The sequence below is a fragment of the Thamnophis elegans genome, chromosome Z (genome assembly GCF_009769535.1).
Source record: "Thamnophis elegans isolate rThaEle1 chromosome Z, rThaEle1.pri, whole genome shotgun sequence".
In the NCBI taxonomy this organism is placed as follows: Eukaryota; Metazoa; Chordata; class Lepidosauria; order Squamata; family Colubridae; genus Thamnophis; species Thamnophis elegans.
Genome location: NC_045558.1, coordinates 122853032 through 122878346, shown reverse-complemented (window position 1 = coordinate 122878346; position 25315 = coordinate 122853032). Strand labels below are relative to the sequence as shown.

Genomic DNA, 25315 nt, shown 5'->3' with positions numbered 1-25315 from the left:
AGCAGCTGATGGGCGGGAGCTGCGAGCGCCAAAAAAAGCGTGCCTTTTAAAAAGGCGGGCGGGACACGGAAAAATGCATTAAAAAGCAGGGGTGTCCCGCCAAAAGCGGGATGTCTGGTCACCTTAGACCAGTGTTTTTCAACCTTTTTTGTGCAAAGGCACACTTTTTTCATGAAAAAAAATCACGAGGCACACCACCATTAGAAAATGTTAAAAAAATTTAACTCTGTGCCTATATTGACTATATATAAAGTAATTTTCCCACGGCACACCTTACACTATGTCACGGCACACTAGTGTGCCGCGGCACAGTGGTTGAAAAACACTGCCTTAGACTATGATGTGCAAAGGTCATAGACAGGGCGTGCAAGGGGGAAGGAGGAAGAAAGGTCCCTCTCAATGGCTCCCTGTCAGACAAACCCTTTGGGGCAAATGCCAGGATTGTAGACAAGGTGGGAGTGCATGGAAGGGGGAAGGGAGAGGACAGGGATGATGGGAATGGGAGTAGGGAGAAGAAAGGCCCCTCTCAATCACTCCTTGTCAGATAAATGTTTTGACATCTATAAATACTAGGGCAACGCTGGGTCATCAGCTAGAAAGTAAATAAATATGGGATCTATTTTGAAAAGGAGTACTATAAAAATTATTCATGCTCTAGGACACCATCTTGGAACATGGAAGATGGAGTCCATCAGAAATGAAACTCTGAGATGGAAGTTGAGCCTATTATGGTGGACATATGGTTCCCCAAAGAACAGGTGAGCATTTTCCAATAGCCCCTTCTGCTTTTTTTCAAGATCCTGGGACAATGAAGAGAATGTGTCCAAATATCAAAATAACTTTTGATAGTTTTCTTTTTTTCTTGTTTTCCTTTCCTTTTCTTTCTCTCTAATTTTTTGATGTGTTTTCAGTATAGAGCCCGGCACTCACCTCATTACAAGAGGAAAGTGATAAGCACAAGTCTTTTTCAGTTTCTGAAAATATGGACATTATATCACTCAAGCACACAGCTTGAAAGAAGGTAGTAAAAGCTGAAGTCATTGTATTAGTCAAAGAGATAAGATGTATTTAGGTTTTAGAAAAAGAGCAGCAATCTAATCTAATCTAAATCTCCAGACCTATCATCATTTATCTAATTCTCAAGATCTCTACTAGCTACATGGAGCATGGAGTCTCAAAGGGTTAGGGTCCAGGCTCACATTCAAGATCAGGTTGCTGCTGCATGTTCACATGGGTTCTCATCACTTGCTCCATCTGCTGCCAATACAACAGTTTGAAAGTGGGTGACCATGAATAGGTAGATGAATACCATTTTAGTGGGAAACCTATTGAGGTTGTGAAAGGAGACCCAGCTGAGTGTCCCCCAGATAATGGTGATATCACCAGCTGATCTTTTCACCATGAAAGCACTTCAGTGATTCTGATATCAAAAGGGGAAAAAACGTATCTACATGTCCTGATAATCAAGAAACGAAAGTTTATGGAGAAGAACATTTCCTGGATATTGAAAGCACCATGTCATAAATCAAACTGACCAAAGTTTGCAATATTTGCTGAAGGATGTCATAATACACCCAAGGGCCATATAATATCATAGGGATTGTCCCTTCCCTTTGTATCTATTTTTATAGGACTGAAGGATTGTTGTGTTTTCTTTCAAATAAATGTGTGTATTGTGTGTGTAAATTGTGTGTGTGTTTGTTTGTGTGTGTGAGAGAGAGAGGGGGGAGGGAGAGGGAGAGAGAATTGTGGTGTAAGCATACAAATATTGAATTAAAATTACATGAATAGCTGCATCTCCTTAATAAGGTATCATTGTCCATGTAGGATTAGGGATAGAAAGAGAAGAAAAAAGGATACAAAAATATAGAATTGCTGAACAATCTCTTGTTTTTAATTTATATAATAGAAGTACATTGATTATTACACTGGTTGCAATTCAAGCTAAGCAGGGTGAAGAATAGGGCAACTATGGACCCCCTTTTTCTAATTATGTCTGCCTTGCCTATGAGATCTGGAACAATTTGCTTCCTGTGTGCACCTTCTCTTAGGAAATGCCATGAGTCAGGATTGAAGAGTAGCCTTTTCCAAATGTTTTCTTCCATGTATGGAACAGCATTACCTGGAGATTTTATGGCCCTAACCCTTTTGAGATTCAGGAAAGGCATGAATTCTTGGCTGTTCCCATAGAACTTTGAGGTTGGGATACGGTTTCCTCATGTAATACTATCTGATTACTATATGAAATGGTTCTTGGATATATGTTTAAGAATTTTTCATGTCTCTTTCTGCAATTTAAAATTATTTGAGCCATAATGATGTGTCAAATGTGGATCATGGTGATAGTAGATAAATATTAGACCTCAAGAAATAAATATTTTTTAAAAGTGTCTTGAATTTTTTCAAGTGTTGGATTCTGACATTGTGTTGACATAAGTTCTTCTTCTCTAGAGAAGCACAGAAGATGATGACATATATAGCCATACTATTGCATTCTGTAAAACTTTCAAAATTGGCATGTTGAAAAATAGGAATGCCTCGGTTTTTGGACTGACGTTTATTTTGGGTGAAGTAAATGGTAAAAAAACCTTGAAAATTTAAAAACATTTTAAAGATCAACTTATTTCTAGCAAAACTGAGGAAAACAATCTTGATCTGAATCTTTTTCTTCTTATGCCCAGCCTTCCCTTTCCTGAGGAATATCACCTGTAAAAGTCTTTTCCCTCTATTTACCTGCAGTTTACCAAGATTCCCTTTGCACATACTTATCTGTAGTTGTATTTCTTTGTTATTTCCTTTAAATTTGCAATTCTTGTAATTGTCTTAATAGGCTGCTATTATTAATGTCTATGCCATCTTGTCCCTGGAATCTCAATTACATCAGGATTTTGCCAGGAGTAGACAATGAATCCAAAATGCAAAACTCATCTCCTTCAATAAAAACAAATAAACTGTCCAAAATTCTACATGTATACATTCACCAGAATAGGAGCGATACTCGAAGATGTAAAGTGATGTAAATTTTAATGCAAACTATTAAACATCCTGAGATGAATGAAAAAATAAATTGTATGTTTACTATTATTGCCTTCTGCATCAGGCTTAATCAATGCTTGCTTTATGCATTATCTCCATAGGCAGAATTAGATGTCATCCAAGGCATAGAAATAACAGTGACATCATAATTAAATTAGAAGGCAAAGGTGGAGTAGTCGTCATTACGAATAAGAGTAATTTATCAGGGAAACTGAAAAGCAGTTATCTTGCCATCTTTTGCAAACATCTCATCCTTTTGATGTAGCAACGGAAGGGAAAATGCCAAACCTCAAATTGGAGAAAAAGTCATATATCTTGAAAGCAACTAATTTGATTTCTTCAAAGGGTATGGTATTAAAAGCTTCATTTTTTCATTAGTTGCTCCTTCTTATTCAGATTAGGTCTCAGCAGAATGATATAGCATTTGGGGGAAAATATGCAGAGAAGTAATCCAGCTGCAGAAGCCAAAATGGAGAAGATCTCCACAGCCACCATGTATTTTCCCTTGGTACTCAAATAGGTGGAAACAAATGACACCCAGACACTGCAAAAGACCAACATGCTGAAGGTGATAAATTTGGCTTCATTAAAGCTGTCAGGCAAATTCCTAGCTAGGAAGGCCACAGTGAAACTGACAGCAGTCAAGAACCCCAAAAAGCCAAGGACAGCATAAAACATTGTGGTGCAACCTTCATTACATTGTAGAACAATTTTGTCAGCCAGGGAATGCATGTCAGAATCTGGGAAGGGAGCAGAAATTATGAGCCACACCACACAAATGCAGAATTGTGTCAGGGAGCAAGATAGGACAATAGGAATAGCCAGCCTTTTCCCCACCCATTTTCTCATTTTGGATCCGGGCTTGGTGGCCATGAAAGCAAGGACCACTATGATTGTTTTCACCAATATACAAGAAAGAGCTACAGAGAAGATGATGCCAAAAGCAGTTTGTCTCAAGAGACATTTCACTTGGTCAGGTTTCCCAATGAAGAGCAAACTGCAAAGGAAAGAGAGCAGGAGAGCAACAAGAAGGCTATACGTGAGGTTCCTATTATTGGCTTTAACAATAGGTGTGTCCTGATATTTCATGAATATCCCAAGCACTGCAGCTGAGATGAAAGAAAAGGAGACTGCAATCACTGCCAAAGAAATCCCCAAAGGTTCTTGATAAGTTAAGTAAATTATACTTTTTGGAAGGCAACTATCCTTATCCTGGTTTGGATATTGATCCTCTGGACATGGGAAACAGTCATCTAAGTCTGAAAGAGAAACCATTCATAGAAATGTCATTGTTTTGAGGCAACTTCAATTCTAATTACCAATGTAAAGTTTCAAAAAAGTAATGGCAAAGGTCTCTGGAAAAACTGTTTAATTTTTCAAGAAAACATGAGATCGAATAATTCAATCTACGGATGCTCCAAGTTAGAATGAACTAATTGGTTTTTATCACCAAATAACTCACTGAAGTTTGAAGAAAATATCAAATGTTTCAATATGATGTCAAGCTCAATATTTTCAATCACCATAATATTAATAAAATATTTATTAAAAATAAACTCCCATTTATATTTATTGTATCATTGATAAATTTAATACAATTCTTTACTTACCCAATTGATCAGCTATTTTCCCTTTTGGACATATTTTACAGTCATAGCAGCAGGATAATTTTCCTTCCACTTTCATTTTGCTATGGCCAAGAAGACACTTCTTGTTACAAATGGAAAGAGGTAATGTCTGCTCATAAATAAAACCAGAATTCACAAAAAATAATGTATTGTTGGAGGATTGCTTTTTTCATCAATTATACATATGCAAACTTTTCATATATAATCCAAATATTGGTGTTGCAATTTCCTTTTCACTTTCTTGTGGTAATTCATTAGTGAATGTTCAACTGCTTCTTATTTCATACCTATTACATTAATCGATTGATCATTCCCAATAATTATATTCTAAAGATCAGTTTGAGGCAATATAGAAAAATCTTTAATTCTCTATATCTCTACCTATTCAGTCCCATTTTTTTATTCATGTCAAGTCAAATCAAATAACTATATTCCTTCCCACACTGATTAGTTTTTAATTTATATTTTGGGGGGGAAACATGCATCTTCTTCTTAAATGAGTTTTGTATCTTACTTGAAATACTGCTACATTATGATTACATGATGAAATAATAGATAAATCTGATTGGATTGGATTGAGAAAGAGAGATTGAAAGATAGAAACATCAGCAGAATTTTTTTGTTTTTGAATCATATTATATATATTACTGTTGCCTTTTATTTATCAGCAGAAATAAACACACACACACACACACACATATATATGTGTGTGTGTATTCTATTTGTGCATATTTGTGCACAGTATTACTGCATATATATATATATATATATATATATATATGTATGTTATATATATATATATATATATATATATATATATATATATATATATATATATATATATATATATATATGTTATATTTATGCTGATAAATAAATAAAGGGAGACTAGTATAGATGTATATTAGCTGTATAGATGTATCTTGAGCTCTGTAGCTCAAATGGTTAACTCCCTGCCTGGGAGGCAATGGAGCACAGGTTCGATTCCCAAACTTGGGTATGGCTAGCTGATGAGAGCTAAATAGCTTGAAATAGATCTATACTAGTCTCCCTTTATTTATTTATCAGCATAAATATAACAAATGTAACAAAAAGGCAACAGTAAAAAATATTGGGTTTCTGTCTGGATGGTCTCTTGTGACGAGCCTAATGACAGAGAGTGGAAGTGTGACCTTCCTTCCATACTTGGGCATACCAGGGGTTGTGACTTTAAGTATATATATATATTATATATATATATAATATGCAGTAATACTGTTCCATACAATCAATAATTTTAATGGCTTTCTTTGAATAATTGAAATAACCTTGTTATATATATATAAAGGTTATTTCAATTATTCAAAGAAAGCCATTAAAATTATTGATTGTATGGAACAGTATTACTGCACTTGGATTAGCATAATTAGTTAGGTATTTAGAAAGACTAAGTGTCCAGCAAAGTGTCCTGCCTGTCTTCAAGGAATATAAATCCTTCCATTCCCCAATATCCTGTCAGAGCTGAAGAATCTCCTTGGATAAGAAACAAAACGTCTTCAAGGAAAAATAAATCCAGTTTCCTCTTGAAAAAGCACCTCTGGGATCTCCAGCAAAAAATCCATATTTCATTTTGGTGCTTTTTGCAAAAAAAGCATTTAATGGAAATTAGAAACGAACAAACTAATACAGAATAATAAGAATGAAAGTGGGGAAAAGTAAGAGTGCAAAACTTTGATTAAAAATTAGAAAAAACAAATCTCCCAATTTATTTTTTTCAGCAGTACAAGAATTAGTAATAAGATTTCTCTTACTCTAGGATTATCCTTTTTTCTAATCATTGAAACTACAAACATAACTGCATTTTCTTTCTTCTGAAGTACTGTCAGAGGTTTCCAGCTATCTATAAATCTGAATATTGTATTTTTTCTAATCAAAGAATTTAATTTGAACATTTTTGAAAGGTCCAACTTTTTCATCGACCAAGGAAGTTATTAAAAAGTTAATTCTAAAATGTGGAAATCATAAACTTTATGTATGCCTTTTTTTTAAAGAAATCATTCTATTTTAATACAAATGTGTTTATTTTAAAGTACTGTATATACAGCTCTAAAGTACTAATGCAGTTAGAAACAAATCCTATGTACTAAGATAGTTTTATGCTGTTTCTACAATTGCAAGCCACCTAGAGATGGACAGCATAGTCCTCGACTTACAACCACAATTGAGCCCAAACTTTCTGTTGTTAAATGAGACTTAGTGTTCCAAGTAATGCACCCTTAGAGAGCAGAATTCCGACAATGGTAGATTCCTAAAAAAACAAATTCTTTCCTTCTCCCCCCCTATCCAATGGCAACCCTGAAGCTGTAAAGATGGCCTCAGCCATGTTTGCTTCAGGCTTGACAATTAAGTGAGTTTTGTTCCTTTTTACAACCTTTCTCACCACAGTTATTAAGTGAATCTCTGCAGTTGTTAAGTTAGTAACACTGTTGCGAAGTGAATCTGGCTTCCCCAATGACTCGCAAAAGGTGATCACATGACTATAGGACACTGCAACTGTCATAAATACCAGTCAGTTTCCAAGCATCTGAATTTTGATCACATGGGGGAGCTGCAATGTTTGTAAGTGTGAAAACCAGTTTTACATCAATTTTTTCAGTGTCATTGTAATTACAAATGGTCACTAAATGAAGTGTTGTAAGTCAAGAACTACCTGCAATGAATAACATACGGACAGCTAAATGCTTGTTTATTCCAAAGGTTGTTGTGATTGTGATTGTTTAATCATTTACTGCATCAATTCACGGCTAATAGTTTTAGTCAAAGGAAAAAATGAGACACACCTGGTTAAATATGAGAGGCCAAACGGTTTCCTTGTCAGAAATGGTGAGGAACTTGTCTGGGGGAGCCATGGGGTCAATTTTTCCGATTTGGACTTTCAGAAATGACTTGTTTGGAAATGTGACCCAATTGAAAACATCAAGTCCAGTTTCTAATTCTCCATTGTGGCCAAAAGAAACCGGTTCACCAGCACTGTTGTTAAAGGAGACTTGTTGTAAGAAATGGTGGAGCTAAAGGAGGAGGAGTGGGGGGGAGGGGAGGGGGGAAAGAAGAATAAGAATAAGAAATCTTTGAAGGAAATGGGAACATTTCAATTTATTTCTTTATATTTCAGTTAGACTCAATAACCCATGAACTGTTCATTTTTTCTTTGGTCTGTACTATTTTAAGCTGAAAAAGAAATATATTTTTATCTATTGCATTTTCTACTCTCAAGTGAAAAACTCTCAGGTGAGAATTCCAACATAAAATTCAGAAAGGGATTTTATCTCTTTGCTTTGAGCAAGCATTTCAGAAATTGAGAATCCGGTTTTCTGCCATAAAGTGTAGGCAAGAGAGAATTCTCCGAGGTGTTAATTAACAAATTAATCTTGAAATGTTATTCATACGATTGATTGACAAATTTGCTACTCACTTAAAGTAACAGTATTCATATTGTTATTATTATTTTTATTTCTTTTATTCATTAAACATGAAACTCAATCAACATTTAAAAATGTGTCACAACTACCCTTGACTGGTGCTTATGGTTGATAGGGTTTGCTGCCAGCATCTTAGTTATCAACCAAATACCTTCTTAAAATATACCATGTTCCATGTATTGTCATTTTTTGCCATTCCTCTGGTGTTATTGCAGGAATCTGTAATATACTGATTTGTTTTGTAAAATTTTCGGACATGGTACCAAGTGCCCCTTTTACAATGTTTCATGTTTCATCCATAGGTGTGTAGTTTCTCATGCCCAGGTCACAATATTTTGTGATTTTTTTTCAGTTCTTTTTCTCCAACTCTGGCATCTCTTGGTACTGCGATATCAATAAACTGTACATTTTGGCCCTCGACAACTCTGATATCTGTGGGGTTGTGTTCCAAATGATGATCTGTCTGTATTCAAGAATCCCACAGGATTTTCATCTCATTTTTGTTACTTTTTTCACTTTGTGCTCCCATGACTTTTTGAAATACAGGTAAGTCATATTTTTAGAAAATGACCAATGGTCATTTAGCAACTCGGTCATGTCTAGCTTTGTAATCAGTTTGTGCAATTTTGCTGCATTCACATATTAAATATGAAACAGTTTCCACTTTGTCGTTGCAAAGTCAACAATTTGGATTGTCCGTGAATTTTTGCATCTTTACTTTCATGGCATTAGTTTGTGGTGCTTGTTTTTGAGCAGCCAATACTAAACCTTCCAGTTCTTTCTTGATAGTTCCCATCCAAGCCCATATCAAGTTGCAATCACATTTTTCCTGTAATATTTTACAAGTGCTATCCATTGAAAGTTTTGGTTTTCCATCTATGTACTGTCAACCAGCTGTTTTTCATTATATTCTGCCTTTGTTTCTGTTGTTTTTATAATATTCTCCATTTTGACAGCCTCTAGCAATTTTTCTATACTTTGGTTCACATAATAATTCAAACTTTGTTTTTCTTGTTCTACAGTTTGATGGATTTGTAATAGTCCTCTGCCCCCTATTTTTCTTGGCAGGTACAACCTGTCAATGTCACTTTGTGTATGCAAAGTGTGGTATATATTCAAAAGTTTGATGATGATGATGATGATGATGATGATGATGATGATGATGACGATGATTTGGTTAATCTTTGGTGAGATTCACAGCCTTTGGGGCTGGTTGGTACCTCAACAGCTCGAGTCCTAACCAAGGACCTAGCAGCTGTTAAGGTAACGTCGGAGGATATAAGCTGTTCCAAGTAGGGTGGTTTTTTGCAGAATCAGAATGTTCAAGTCCGATAAATTTAGAATTTTCAAATAGTGAGGTAGCCCTTTAGGTATTGCTCCAAGTTGTTGTTGTTGTTGTTGTTTTTGTTGTTATTATTATTATTATTATAGTTATCATCATCATCATTATCATTATTATTCTTTATTCATTAAACATGAAACTCAGCCAACTGAACATTCAAAAATCTATTACAAATTCCAGTGACAGGTGCTAATGGTTGATCAGTTTGCTGCCAGAGTCCTAGGTATCAACCAAGTACCTTCTTGCTCCAAGTAGCGCAGTTTTTTGCAGTTCCACTGGTGTTATTGCAGGAAGCTGCAATTTGTTGATTGCAGCTTCCTGCAATAATCTTGTAAAATTCTTGGACATGATGCCAAGTGCCCCGATGACAATGGGTATCACTGTTACATGTTTCATCCATAGCCGTGTAGTTTGGATGGCCAGGTCGCGATATTTCATTATTTTTTCTAGTTTTTTTTTTCTTCAAATCTTGCATCTGCAGGAACAGCAATATCAATAAACTGTACACTTCAGCCCTTTACTACCATGATATCTGGTGTGTTGTGCTCCAAATGACGATCCGTTTGTATTCAAAAGTCCCACAAGATCTTCACCTTCTAATTTTCGATAACTTTATGTTCCCATGACTTTCTGGATATGGGTAAATCACATTTTTTACATAATCACCAGTGGATTAATTTAGCAACTCGATCATGTCTAGCTTTGTAATCAGTTTGTGCAATTTTGCTGCATTCACATATTAAATGTGAAACCGTTTTAACTTTGTTATTGCAAAGTCGGCAATTTGGGTTGTCAGTGGATTTTTGTATCTTCGCTTTCATGGCATTAGTTTGTAGTGCTTGTTCTTGAGCAGCCAGTATTGAACCTTCCGTTTCTTTCTTGATAGTTTCCATCTTCAGCCATGTCCATGTCAAGTTGTCATCACATTTTCCTTCAATGTTTTTCAAGTGCTGTCCATGCACAGCTTTGGTTTTCCACCTATTTAATTTGTCATCCAGCTGTTTTATATTCTGCCTTTGTTTCTGCTGTTTTTATGCTTTTCTCCGTTTTCACAGCCTGCAGCAATTTTTTTGTACTTTGGTTCACATAATCATTCAAAGATCCTCCTCCTCCTCCTCCTCCTCCTCATTATTATTATTATTATTCGCAACAACAGAATTGTATCACAGCAGCCAGTTGTTTCGCTGAATTTGGTATGGATTACTAGTCGGGCCCCACCCAGGGGCCTAGAACATCGTAATGTATTTTCATAATATGCGTGCAGATCCAAGCAGTGCGGCTTTTTGCATTTGATTGATGGTGATTTTGTCAATTTTTAACTGTTTTAACTGCAATTTCAGTGCTTTTGGAATAGCACCCAGTGTGCCAATTACCACTGGAATTACCACTACTGGTTTGTGCCATAATCGTTGAACTTCGATTTTTAAGATCTGGTATTTTGCGATTTTTTTCATATTCCTTCTCGTCGACCCTGCTATCACCTGGTATTGCGATGTCTATGATTGTAACCTTATTTTTCTCAACCAGTGTGATGTCTGGTGTATTATGCGCCAGTATTTTATCCGTTTGTATGCAAAAATCCCACAAGATCTTGACCATCTGATTTTCAGTGACTTTTACATGACGATGACGATGACGATGATGATGATGATGATTATTATTGTTGTTGTTGTACAATTGTATCACAGCGGCCAGTTGTTTCGCCGGATTTGGCATTGGTTACTAGTCGGGCCCCACCCAGGGGCCTAGGACGTCGTAACGTATTTTGGTAATATGCGTGCAGATCCAAGCAGTGCGGCTTTTTGCATTTGACTGATGGTGATTTTGTCAATTTTTAACTGTTTTAAATGTAATTCCAGTGCTTTTGGAATAGCACCCAGTGTGCCAATTACCACTGGAATTACCACTGCTGGTTTGTGCCATAGTCGTTGAATTTCGATTTTTAAGTCCTGGTATCTTGCGATTTTTTCATGTTCCTTCTCGGCGACCCTGCTATCACCTGGTATTGCGATGTCTATGATTGTGACCTTATTTTTCTCAACCAGTGTGATGTCTGGTGTATTATGCGCCAGTATTTTGTCGGTTTGTATACGGAAATCCCACAAGATCTTGACCATCTGATTTTCGGTGACTTTTTCAGGCTGATGTTCCCACCAGTTTGTTGCTGTTTTAATATTATAATTTTTGCACAAATTCCAATGGATCATTTGTGCTACTGAATTGTGCCGCAATTTATAATCAGTCTGCGTGATTTTTTTACAGCAGCTGAGTATGTGATCAACAGTTTCATCAGCTTCTTTGCAAAGTCTGCATTTGGCATCATCAGAGGATTTTTCGATTTTGGCCTTAATAGCATTTGTGCGGATAGCTTGTTCTTGCGCAGCCAGGATTAGTGACTCTGTTTCTTTCTTTAATGTACCTGTTTTTAACCATAACCAAGTTTGTTCACTGTCCACTTTATCTTTTATTTTTTCCAGAAATTGACCATGCAGTGCTTTGTTCTGCCAACTCTCCATTCTTGATTTTATCACATCTTTTCTGTATTCTTGTTTTGTCTGTTGGGCCTTCAGTAGATTTTTGTTCTTTACTTCGATTAATAGATGTTCTTGAGTGTCTTTTAAATAATCAGCCAGTGCATGTTTTTCTTCTTCAACTGTTTGCTTCACTTGTAATAATCCTCTACCACCTGATTTTCGGGGCAGATATAGTCTATCAGTATCACCACGTGGGTGTAAACTGTAGTGCATTGTCATTAGTTTCCTGGTTTTTCGGTCCAAAAGGTCCAAATCAGCTTGTGTCCAGTTAACTATGCCAGCTGTGTATCTTATAACTGGTATTGCCCAGGTATTTATGGCCTTGATTGTATTTCCACCATTCAATTTAGATTTCAAAATTTTCCTAACTCTGTTGGTGTACTCTCGCCTGACAATAGTTTTTACTTCTCCATGCTTGATGTTATCCAACTGCAGAATGCCTAAGTATTTGTAGGCTTCATTTTCTTTGCATTTAATTAGTTGGCCATTGGGCATTTCATGATGATGATGATGATGATGATGATGATGATGATGATGATGATGATGATGATGATGATTATTTACCAGGTACATATATTACCTATTTCTAACTGTGTCTATATTTAAGCATTAAATTTCAATTGTTTTTTTTTTCATATTAAAATATCAAGGACTTCTATATAGTTTTCAAAGCTATCTATAAAGTGTTCTAATTGTTAAAATAATAAAAAAAAATTTAAAAACCCACAAAACTGGTCTCCTATTCTGGTACTTGATGATTTCCCCAAATTTTGTATTAGCCAACATTACTTGCCAAGGTGATTGGAGGAAGAGCTTCCATCTCCTCTCATTTATTTTTCGTTCCCCTTTGAATTTGGCAGAGCGCATGGCCTTCAGAGCATGTGCCACAGCATAGACTGCATTATAGACACTGTAACTATGTCCATTCATGGTGGTGTCAAAGACAGAATTAGGAAGAGTCTCCAGCTTCTCTTCTCCAGTGCAGATCCTTTCAGCATTCTCATCTGTAATATTACTGGAAAAGGAGCATTCAAATGCATCTTTCCAGAAAGCCCTAATGAAGCCATCTTCTTTGTCAAAGTTTGGGTTTCTCTTCTGCATAAATTGTTGGAATCCAGTCAGCTCCTTTGAATGAATTGCAAAGGAAAGAGCACCATGAAGAAAATCAATGTGGAAGTGTCTTTGCATCAGAATGGATGTGAATTCCGTCTGGGCTGTCATGATCCAAATTTTGGCCTGTCTCTCTTTTGGAATATTATCAAAATTGAAAAAATTGATCATTAGTCTCAAAAGAATCATGCCTGTAATTTCAGCACTGAAAATGACTGCAGTGACCGTACTCTCCATAATCACTCTGAATATTTTTTCTGCATTTTCCATCATTTCAGCAGCTTTACTACCATACACCATTTGGGGAAGACATATTGAAAAGTCAAAGCAGATTCCTCTCTCTGAAAACATGGGAAGTCTCTTTTGAATGAACCTGTCCCTATCTTCCTCAAACAGACAAACTAACCCAACCCAGGTCCATCCAAACTGCAACAATAAATGTAGTATTGCTTTAAATTGATGGGTTTCATCTGGGAACATCCATTTGACAAACATTTCTGTTTCAGTATTCATCAATGGAGTTGATCCATATGAGATCTAAATGGAGAAAGTCAAAAGAACATAGCAATAAAGGGTCTCTTTCAAAATTATATAGATATATGTTGTATTTGTGCTGATAAATAAATAAAGGGAGACTAGTATAGATCTATTTCAAGCTATTTAGCTCTCATCAGCTAGCCATACCATTGCTGGGAATCGAACGTGTGCTGTATTGCCTCTTAGGCAGATATGTTAACCACTGAGCTACAGAGCTCGACTCCTTATCAGCGTAGCCAGGGTGAAAGGTATATATTTAAAGTCACAACCACTGGTATGCCCAAATATGGGAGGAAGATCACTACGTTCTCTGTCCTTCGGCTCGTCACAAGAGACCATCCAGACAGAAACCCAATATTTTTTCCTGTTGCCTTTTTGTTACATTTGTTATATTTGTGCTGATAAATAAATAAAGGGAGACTAGTATAGATCTATTTCAAGCTATTTAGCTCTCATCAGCTAGCCATACCCTTGCTGGGAATCGAACCTGTGCTGTATTGCCTCTTAGGCAGATGTGTTCACCACTGAGCTACAGAGCTCGACTCCTTATCAGCGAAGCCAGGGTGAAAGATATATATTTAAAGTCACAACCCCTGGTATGCCCAAATATGGGAGGAAGATCACTATTTACGTTCTCTGTCCTTCGGCTCGTCACAAGAGACCATCCAGACAGAAACCCAATATTTTTTCCTGTTGCCTTTTTGTTACATTTGTTATATTTGTGCTGATAAATAAATAAAGGGAGACTAGTATAGATCTATTTCAAGCTATTTAGCTCTCATCAGCTAGCCATACCCTTGCTGGGAATCGAACCTGTGCTGTATTGCCTCTTAGGCAGATGTGTTAACCACTGAGCTACAGAGCTTGACTCCTTATCAGCGAAGCCAGGGTGAAAGGTATATATTTAAAGTCACAACCCCTGGTTGTGTCTGGATGGTCTCTTGTGACAAGCCGAACGACAGAGAACGGATGGTCTCATGTGGTCTAGTGGTTAACACATCTGCCTAAGAGGCAATACAGCACAGGTTCGATTCCAAGCAAGGGTATGGCTAGCTGATGAGAGCTAAATAGCTTGAAATAGATCTATACTAGTCTCCCTTTATTTATTTATCAGCACAAATATAACAAATGTAACAAAAAGGCAACAGGAAAAAATATTGGGTTTCTGTCTGGATGGTCTCTTGTGACGAGCCGAAGGACAGAGAATGGAAGTAGTGATCTTCCTCCCATATTTGGGCATACCAGGGGTTGTGACTTTATATATATATATATATATATATATATATATATATATATATATATATATATATATATATATATATATATATATATATATATATATACACACACACACACACACACACACACACAAATATATAAATATATAAATATATAAATAATATATAAATATATAAAGCTTCCAATATATATATAAAGCAAAAAGGGATAATCTTTTCAAGATATTTTAATGACTTGCCTCAAATGTTTCATTTCTGTCATCCACCTTTTGAATGTAATAAATAGCTTTTGAACCTCTCATATCTCACCTGGGGGAATTTGTAGTTCCGTAGAGTGATTGCCATACTGAGACAGGTATTAATAAGGGGTCCTCCAATGACAGCTACTGTGGTGGTCTGGTTATTGCATTTGTAGTTGGGTATAAATCTATCCTTTGTAGATAGAAATTCCATTGCTAATTGATAAGTTGTAATTCCCCCAGTATAACGAGTAGCAATATGGAAACCAAGGCTAACATTGGACAAAATCCCAGAATGTTCATTGATCTCCTTTACAGCAAATGCCAGAGCCAAAGTGTGCTGGTAATTATGAGTGATGAACCTTCAGCGAGAGTTAGAAACTATGTCAATATATTTCTCTTTCATAATTGGACAGCTGTTTTAATTGATACATATGTTTAATTTATACATATAAAGCATATGTACATAAAGATATAAATGTGTGCTTATGGTTTGTTCTGGATACCTGCAATTTGGGCACTAATTAATAGCCCTAGATTCTATCAAATAGGAAACACTGACCTAGTTGTGGCTACTTAACATTGAGCTAAAGTAGCATTTAGTCCGACCCCATTTGAAATACTTTATTCACTTCTGGAGACTCACTTTAGAAAATATATTCAAAAAATTGAGCGAGCCAATAGATGGGCAACAAAAATGGTGCAAGTGCTGAGAAAAAAACACCAGAAAATATTGAGGCAGTAGTCTCAATATTAATAAAAATATAAGAACATGGGGAATATATAAATGTGTGCTTATGGTTTGTTCTGGATACCTGCCATTTGGGCACTAATAAATAGCCCTAGATTATATCAAGTAGGAAACATTGACCTAGTTGTGGCTACTTAACACTGAGCTAAGGCAGTAGTCTCAATATTAATAAAAACATAAGAACATGGAGGCATAATCTCACAGTGACAGGAGGGAAGTTCAAAAACTAATTTTATTATTTCACAGAAAGAGTAGTGGAGCCATGACAAAGTTCCAGAGGAGGTAGTGGACCAGTCATTGGTAACTGACTTAAAACTTGCTGGGGATAAACAGACAAACGTTTTCTGCCTTCTGTATCCTATGTCACTATCTGATTTCAATATTATCCATATTTTCTGACAGAAGGAAGACAGTTCACTTTTCACACCCTAAATGTATAGCAGGCTAAAAGATGCACTAGAGGGTTTCTCTTTTTTATATGGATGAAATGAAAGGCAAAAAAATTCAAGATTGCCAAGAGAGCTTCTGCAATTATTTAGATTAGTCAAACTTGTTTTTTTCAACAAGGGACTTTGTTGAATGAAGGAAGTTTCTTGAAGAGAATGAAATTCAAATACTTTATGATTAAAACACAATATTCATCTTAATTTCAACATCTGTATTAGGATAGATCTATAATTAACTAAGGACTAAATATGGTCACTGGAACAGGTCACACCAACTGACAAGAAATTAATACCTTTAAGCATATAAGTGATAGAAAATACAGTCTTTACGGGGCAAGAGGAGGTTGTGGTATGAGGAGAAGGTGAAGTAGTTGGATACTTACAAGTACTGATCAAGGACTTCAGAAGAAGGAAGACTATGAAAAGTGATTTCATTTGTAAGAAAGAAAACCTGATAAGTAATAGCAGCAATGATTAAATCTCCAGACTGATAATATTTATGAACAATTGGAAGAGGACTTCTAAGTTTGCAGGTGCTAGGTGGAGAAATGCACATCATAGTTCGGAAAAAAAGTAAAACCAATGTTCTGAATATAACAAATTCACTGTAAAATGTACTCATCGTACCAGTGATGGGATTCAACTAATTTTAACAACCGGTTAATCAAAGTGCTCAGAAACTTAACAACTGGTGCTCCCAAAGTGGTGCGAACTGGCTGAATCCCACCACTGCATTACAGGTATTAAAGAGTAACTCCTATGTTACCATTCAACTAATTCAATAACTGGGTCTAAAGTTAAGATAATGAATTTTATCTAAAGTTAAGAGACTAACAGAGCTGGTCTTCTAATGAAATATCACAGGTGAAACACATTCCCCCCATCCCCTACATGCATGTCTGTATTTCTAAGGAGATATTAATGGAACATAATGTCTTAATCCAATGTCATCATTTTTACAGAGTTTGCTAGAGTTCCCTTAAGATTTGTAGAAGGAGCAATTAGTACCTTTAATTACTAATCAGTATCATTCTTTGCAAGGATGCTTTGAGAAATAACAGAAAGAAACATATTTATCATGTCTCAATAGATACTGCTGCATTGTTATGAACTTTGAAGATGTTTTTTGATTTTTATAAAGATGTGAAGAACAAATAGAAGAAAACAAAACTCAACTATAGAACAGAGTATGGGAATACATCATTTTTCTCAACAATTTTGTTTCACACTTAATACTTTACTTATGACACTTTGTTTTATTCAAAAACAATCTTAAATCTTAAACAATCTTAAAGCTTAATTTTATTGGTGAAATTGTACAACACCCAGAGTGCCTCTCTGAAGGAGATGGGAAGTAAATAAATATGAAAAAAACAAAATAAATAAAAATAAAAACAAAAATAAAAACAAATACAAATACAATAGCAGAGGTCTTCTAGTCCAGTGGTCCCCAACCTTTTTATCGCCGCGGACCAGTCAGCCTGTGATAATTTTACCGTGGCCCGCTGAGCGCGCGCAGGGGTGGGGGGGGCGTTGTTCGCGACGACACATTGATTGTTTATATATCATATATATTTCATTTATATATCATAAAATGTTAGATGTTGCATTATTTTCAATATGTATTTGTAAATATATGCCAAATAGATTGCAATCGCTTTCTGGACTTCCTTTAAATTTGCAGGTAAATGCTGCAATAGATATATAGCTCCCATCAGATTGATGATCACCCAAAAATGTTATTCATTGAATTCACTGTGAATCCTTTCTTAGTAAGTGCATTCAAGCCAGCCTACTACTAGCTGGTAGCCTCTCTGTCCATTCACCAAATTATCTGGGACAGGGGTGTCAGAGTGACATCGAAAATGTCAAGGTAATAGCCATGACTATGAAATTAAAAGCCTATTTATTCTTTTATTTGCATCACATAAAAACCAAGATGGTTCCCATCTTGAATTTTTCTAAATACATCCTACATACAACCATGATGCAGGAGTTTTCATTCAGCAAGAAAAAGGAACCGGTGACTTGAGCCAAGTCAACATCTGGAAATCTTATCCCAGTCATATCCAACCTAGCTTATTTTTTGAGATCACCTCAAGGCGAGCTGGAGCGGGACGCGCTGCGCCACGAGTTGGAGAGCTTGGAGAGGCTGAGCGCGCAACTTGGAGAGCTGCGTCTCCGCCGCCTGGAGCCCGAGCTGGCCCGGCGGCAGCAGCAGCTGGAGGGGCTGTGGGCCGACTGCGCCGCTCTGGAGGCGCTGCTGGAGCAGCTCCTGGCCGAGCACGAAGGGCTGCAGGAAGCGCGCAAGCAGCGGCCGGCCGCGCTGCTGTCTGCCCCGCGCGTCCTCCGGGCCGGGCGCTCCGAGAAGCGGCAGCTGGCCTCCGACTACGCGCTGGTGCTGAGCTGGAGCTGCGCGCAGAGCCTGGAGCGATACGAGGCCGAGTTGCGGGCGCTGCAGGAGCTGGAAGGGGGCCGCCTGGGCCAACAGGACCTGCGCAAGCTGCGCGCGCAGAACCAGGAGAGCCGCCGGCGCCTCGAGGAGCTGTGGCGCCGCTGCCGGGAGCTTTGCGCGCTGGGCGAGCGGCTGGAAGAGGAGCGGCTGGCGCAGCAGAAGAGCCACGGCGCCCAGCTGCAGCGATCATGGCTGCGCGGCCCGGTGCCAGGTACTCCACGGCCCGGCACCGGGCCGCGGACCGGGGGTTGGGGACCACTGTTCTAGTCCAACCCCCTACCTATGCAGAAAATCCAATACCATTTCAGACAAATGACTCCCCAACATCTAAAAAACTTCCACTGTTCCACTGATTAATTGTTCTAACTGTCAGGAAATTTCTCCTCAGTTCTAAGTTGCTTCTCTCCTTGATTAGTTTCCATCCATTGCTTCTTGTTCTACCCTTAGGTGCCTTGGAGAATAGTTTGACTCCCTCTTCTTTGTGGCAATCCCTGAGATATTGGAACACTGCTATCATGTCACCCCTAATCTAAGGTGACCAGACGTCCCGCTTTTGGCGGGACACCCCCACTTTTTGATGCATTTTCCCACGTCCCGCCCGCTTTTTTAAAAGGCACGCTTTTTTTGGCGCTCGCAGCTCCCGCCCATCAACTGCTGGGCTGGCTCATCGTTCTGTTCTATGCTACCACCTACAAATTTAAGCCAGCCCAGCCTGCCGCTCACTGATTTGATTGGCTGGACTTCAGCCAATCAGTGAGCTGGCCAACCAGCTCACTGATTGGCTGGACTCCTTAGCTGAGGACGCATGCGCGAGTCTCCATTTTATTTCGTCTTTGTTTTGGGCAGCTGCGCTTACTCACTGGTGGTGAGTAAATCATGTTTTGTATTGTCTAATTTGGTACCGTGGGAATCGGGAGGCGCTGGGGGGAGGAGACAGCCCCCTTCTCCCCCTTTGGCTTTGCGGAGTTCACAGCCAGCCCCTGTGGTTCCATCCAGAGCTTTGCCGCCCATGCCAGCGCAGCACAGCCTGTGCTGCGCTGGCACGGGCGGCAAAGCTCTGGATGGAACCACGTGGAAGTTCTCTGTGGGAGTAAAAAGCCGCTGCCGGTCGCGCAGAGAACTTCCACTCGGTCACGGACGGAGCTTTGTGGTGGCGCCTGTGCTGTGCGCTTGCCTTCCCAGCGACCACGCCGCAAGTCCGCGAGGCGTGGTCGCGTCCCGCCGCCCTCCCCTGCAGCTCTCCTGCCGCAGAGTCCGTTTTTCAGCCTTGCTGCCCTTGCAGACAACTTTCACTCGCTTCCGCGGCTCTCTCGCCGCCCGGCAGAAGCCACGTGGAAGTTCTCTGGGCGAGGTGAAAAACAGCCGCCGCCCCGCCTGCCCTCCCCGGCTGGGCTGGCTTAAATTTGTAGGTAGCATAACGAAACGATGAGCCAGTCTGGGCGGGGGAGCCTCCCCCGCCCATCAGCTGCTAGCTAGCTCGCTGGGCTGGCTCATCGTTTCGTTCTATGCTACCTACAAATTTAAGCCAGCCCAGCCTGCCGCTCACTGATTTGATTGGCCTGGACTCCAGCCAATCAGTGAGCTGGCTGGGATGGAAAATTTTCAGCACGCCACGTGCTGAAAATTTTCCATCCCAACCAGCTCACTGATTGGCTGGAGTCCTTAGCTGAGGACGCATGCGCGAGTCTCCATTTTATTTCGTCTTTGTTTTGGGCAGCTGCGCTTACTCACTGGTGGTGAGTAAATCATGTTTTGTATTGTCTAATTTGGTACCGTGGGAATCGGGAGGCGCTGGGCTGGGGGAAGGAGACAGCCCCCTTCTCCCCCTTTGCGGAGTTCGCAGCCAGCCCCTGTGCTGCGCTGGCACGGGCGGCAAAAGCTCTGGAACCACGTGGAAGTTCTCGGGCGGCTGCTCCCAGCTCTCCTGCCCCGGAGGGAGCAGCCGCCCGAGAACTTCCACATGGTTCAGGGGCTTCAGGGGACATCTCGATATCTAACCGTTAAGGGAGGAAGGCGAGAGCAGCTGGAAGCCAAGAAAAATTGAGAGAGAGGGAATCGGGAGGCGCTGGGGGGAGGAGACAGCCCCCTTCCCTTTGGCTTTGCGGAGTTCACAGCCAGCCCCTGTGGTTCCATCCAGAGCTTTGCCGCCCGTGCCAGCGGCAAAAGCTCTGGAACCACGTGGAAGTTCTCGGGCGGCTGCTCCCTCGCTCTCCTTTGCCGCCCGTTCCAGCGCAGCACAGCCTGTGCTTCCTTCCGACCTTCCCGCAAATGCGCCGCGCTCTTTAGAAGGGCTAGGACGGGTCCGGCGGCTAAGCAACGCGCGGCCTTCGCCGGGACTGACAGCCGCGGCGAAAGTAGCCCCCGCTGGCCGCCCTCGCTTTTGTCTGCTGGGTAGTGAAGGCGGCGGCGGCGGAGGAGGAGGAAGCAGCCCGGCGTCGCTGCTCGCCGCGCGCTCCCTCGCTCGCGGCCAGGCTTTGGTGCTGCCTTTCCCGCTCTATGCGTGCTGCCCAGACCTCTCCTCCTTCCGTGGAGTCCGTTCGTGAATCAATGGGATTTGCCGCGGAAGGAAGAGAGGTCGTGGCAGCGGCAGACGCCAGCAGAGAACACCCTCTCGCTTCTGGGGCTCCCGCTGCTGCCCAGACCTCTCCTCCTTCCGTGGAGTCCGTTCGTGAATCAATGGGATTCGCCGCGGAAGGAAGAGAGGTCGTGGCAGTGGCAGACGCCAGCAGAGAACGCCCTCTCGCTTCTGGGGCTCCCGCTGCTGCCCAGACCTCTCCTCCTTCCGTGGAGTCCGTTCGTGAATCAATGGGATTCGCCGCGGAAGGAAGAGAGGTCGTGGCAGCGGCAGACGCCAGCAGAGAACGTTCTCTCGCTTCCGGGGCTCCCGCTGCTGCCCAGACCTCTCCTCCTTCCGTGGAGTCCGTTCGTGAATCAATGGGATTCTGTTAAGGTTACAATTGGATGTGTTGGACGAATCTTAAAAGATGAAACTTTTATTAAAACGTTTGACTTAACTAAAAAGTCTTCCTTTTTCTTCTTCTTCTTAAATATGATTTATTTATTTATTTTTACTTCAGAAGTTTGATGACCGTTGTACAAACTAATCCAACCTAAATGTAGAGGAGGAGAAGAAGGGGGGGGATTTAAAAAGAGCAGAGGAAAAAGAAAAGAAAGCATGAAGAAAACATAAAGAAAGGGATGGGAGGGAGGGAAGGAAGGAAGGCACTTTATGTTGAAACAGAAAATATTATATAAGGAAGAAAATGGAAATAACTTAGGAAGGAAGGAAGGAAGGAAGGAAGGAAGGAAGGAAGGAAGGAATTGCACTTAATATTGAAGGAAAAGAGAATGAAGGAAAAAGTATTGGAAGGATTGAAAGAAGGAAGGAGGAACAAAGAATTACACTTAATATTGAAATGGAAAAGAAAATATAATGAATGAAAGAAGAAGTATAGGAAGGAAGGGAAGGAAGGAAGGAAGGAAGAAACAAAGACTGTTGAAACAGAAAAGATAATATAAGGAAGAAAATGGAAAGACGTATAGGAAGGAAGGAAGGAAAAAAGGAAGACAATGTTGAAATGGAAAAGAATATAAGGAAGAAAATGGAAAAAATTATAGGAAGAAAGGAAGAAATGTACTTAATATTGAAACAGACAAGGGAATGAAGGAAAAAAATATTGGAAGGATTGAAAGAACAAGGTTTTCCTTGTATGGGATTGATAGTGTCATTCTTAAATTTATTCCCCAAAATTTTTCCCATTTGTCTAGTTCAATGTTATAGCCAAAGTTCTGTGCCCATTTTATCATTGGTTCTTTTACAGTTTCCAATTTCCTCTTCCATTTGATACTTCAAGAGGAATTTGTATATTTTCCCTATCATCTTTCTGTCCAGACTTTGAATAATTTTATTCAATTTGTGTGGTTCTGTTTCAATACCATATATTTTAGTGTCTTTATTGTATTTAGTTTTAATTTGGAGGTAGGTTAGCCAATCACCTTTCATATTCTGATCTGCCAATTCTTCAATTGTTTTTAAATTTCCCTGTCTATCAATTAGATCTCTGTATCTTAGAATTTTGTTCCAATCTGTAAAATTTGGGTGTGTCGTTCTTTCTGTTGGTGATAGCCAATTTGGGGTTTTCACATAGTGTTTTTTTTTATTTTGAGCCATTGTTGCACTAAAGTTCCAATTAAATGATTTTGAAAGTATTTGTGCGTTTTATGTTTGTCATTCCATAAGAAATTATGCCAGCCTGCCTGCAGGTCATGGCCTTCTAAGATCAGAATTCTTTTATTCTTTAACTCAATCCAATCCTTCATCATTGTCATTGTTACTGCAGTTGCGTATATACTAGGCTCCCTGTGTGCTTCCATCCATCGCTACGAAGATCTGCTGACTCTGCCTGCCTGCTGGTAAGTGAGCCGGGTTTTTTCTTTTATTTTTTTAATGTATTTTAAAATAATATTTTATTTATTGTGCATATGATTTTTTAAAATAGTGGTATTCTGTGTTGATTCTTTTTTAAAATTGTCTTAGACTATTTAAAAAAAGATTCTATCCAAAATAAATTGAAACAAGCCATTTTAAAAATTTCTATGCACAATACTTTGAAATGGACTCAGGAGTCATGATTGACACTGAGTGAATTTGCACTTTAATAATCAGGAAGATACAATGGCATTGAAAAAAGTGACTGATGACCATTTTTCACACTTAGCGACCATTTTCACACTTAGCGACCGTTGTGGAACCTCATGGTTTAAAATGATTTTACTTCAATTTATTCTGTGTGGAATAGTTTGAAATGGTGACAGTATAAATTATTGCTGGTGTAATACTTAACAATGGTTTTTAAGGATTTCTTTTATTTATAGAATACCTTTTTATTATTTTGGGGGGATTTTTATTTTTAAATTGTTTATAAAATGTATTTACTACAAGAAATGTTCCTTTTTGCAAATGTGATCTTTGCAAATCTTTGTGATGCAATATGTTCAGACCAGGTTTATGTGTCTCAAAGTGGCTGCTATTCTATGGGCAGGCCAGGTTGGTGCAAGGCAGCTTTGCCAGATTTGGTGTGTTTCACCCTCATTGAATTTTATATAGTATAAAATCATATAATTTTAATTTTTTTTAGATTATTAACATGAGTAAGAAAAGAGGATGCAAATTCAACGATGATCTAAGAAATGAATTTCCTTTTCTTAAAAAAACAAAAAGCGATCACATAGTAAGATGTGAGAAATGCAATGGCGAATTTTGTATTGCGCACGGTGGGAGGCATGATATTACAAAGCACTTGGAGACGCAGAAACATAAGAGATATGTAGATGCTGTTGCATCTTCCTCCAGAATGCAAGACTATTTTCATAAACCAACATATGCAGACGAAGACAAGAAATTAGCATTGGCAGAAGGACTTATGTCTTTTCATACTATTAATCACAATCATTCCTTCCGATCTATGGACTGTACATCACAAGTGGTCAAAAAGTTATTCAACAAAAAATTTACCTGTGCTAGAACTAAATCCGAGGCAATTGTGCGTAATGTGCTTTCCCCATATGCATTTACAGAATTAAGCAAAAATCTAGAGAAAATTAATTTTGTATCCATATACTCTGATGCATCAAATCATAAGGATATCAAATTATTTCCAACCCTTATTAGATTTTTTGATTCGGAAACTGGAATAAAAATTAGAATGTTAGATTTTGTTTCTTTGCCTGGCGAAACTTCGGAAATAATTTTCAGTTCCATTGTTAATATTTTGGAACAAAACAATTTAAAACAGAAAATAATTGCATATTGTGGAGACAATACGAATGCAAATTTTGGAGGAAAAGTGAGAAGGGGTACCAATAATATTTTTTATAAATTAAACCAAAACCTTAATCAAAACATTATTGGTGTTGGTTGTGCAGCGCACATAATACATAATGCCATTCAAACAGCTGCTGACTTGTTGCCCATAGATGTGGAAAATATTATTGTTAAAATATATTGTTATTTTCATATATACACTGTGCGCGTTGAAAGTCTTAAAGAATTTTGTGAAGATGCGGAAGTCGAATATCACAAAATGCTTGGATATAGTAAAACACGCTGGTTAGCTCTTTTGCCAGCTGTCGAAAGAATTTTGAAACTATACGATCCTTTGAAGTCCTACTTTCTATCACAGGATAAATGTCCTAGAATTTTAAAAGAGCTTTTTGAAAAAGAATCTTCAAAAATTTGGCTAGAGTTTGTACACAATCAAGCAGCTCTTTTTCAAAATAGTATAAAACTTATTAAAGGTGACAAAATTTCGGCAATCGAAGTAGCAAATGAACTTAATAATTTAAAATTTCAGTGTCAACAGTGGTTAGATGCAATTTTTATTCCCATTACTATCCGTAATACTATAAGGCAGCTAGAAGAAGAAGGTGCAATAAATCGTGCAGATACCATGAATCATTTTAAAAACTTCTATAGTAACTGCGTAGATTATTTAGAAGAGTGGACGGTACATTTTAACAATATCGAACATTTTAATTGGGT

General features: G+C 38.7%; 1 protein-coding gene across 3 annotated transcripts in view; it reads right to left on the bottom strand.

The window, feature by feature from the left end:
- The window catches only part of LOC116522175 (vomeronasal type-2 receptor 26-like), a 75392-nt gene that overhangs the window by 15397 nt on the left and 34680 nt on the right, over window positions 1-25315 (bottom strand). Inside the window, exons 1-4 of one of the 3 annotated variants that reach the window (XM_032236915.1) lie at window positions 12788-13588; window positions 7484-7711; window positions 4647-4773; window positions 1713-4295 (exon numbers count right to left, since the gene is read on the bottom strand). The exons of 1 other annotated variant lie outside the window; for it this stretch is intronic. In XM_032236915.1, the coding sequence (XP_032092806.1) occupies window positions 3400-4295; window positions 4647-4773; window positions 7484-7711; window positions 12788-13588 (2052 nt within the window). In that variant the 3' untranslated portion in view covers window positions 1713-3399. Of the gene's footprint in view, window positions 1-1712; window positions 4296-4646; window positions 4774-7483; window positions 7712-12787; window positions 13589-25315 lie in introns of those variants that run through there. One more of the 3 variants, XR_004256943.1, reaches the window with a different exon arrangement.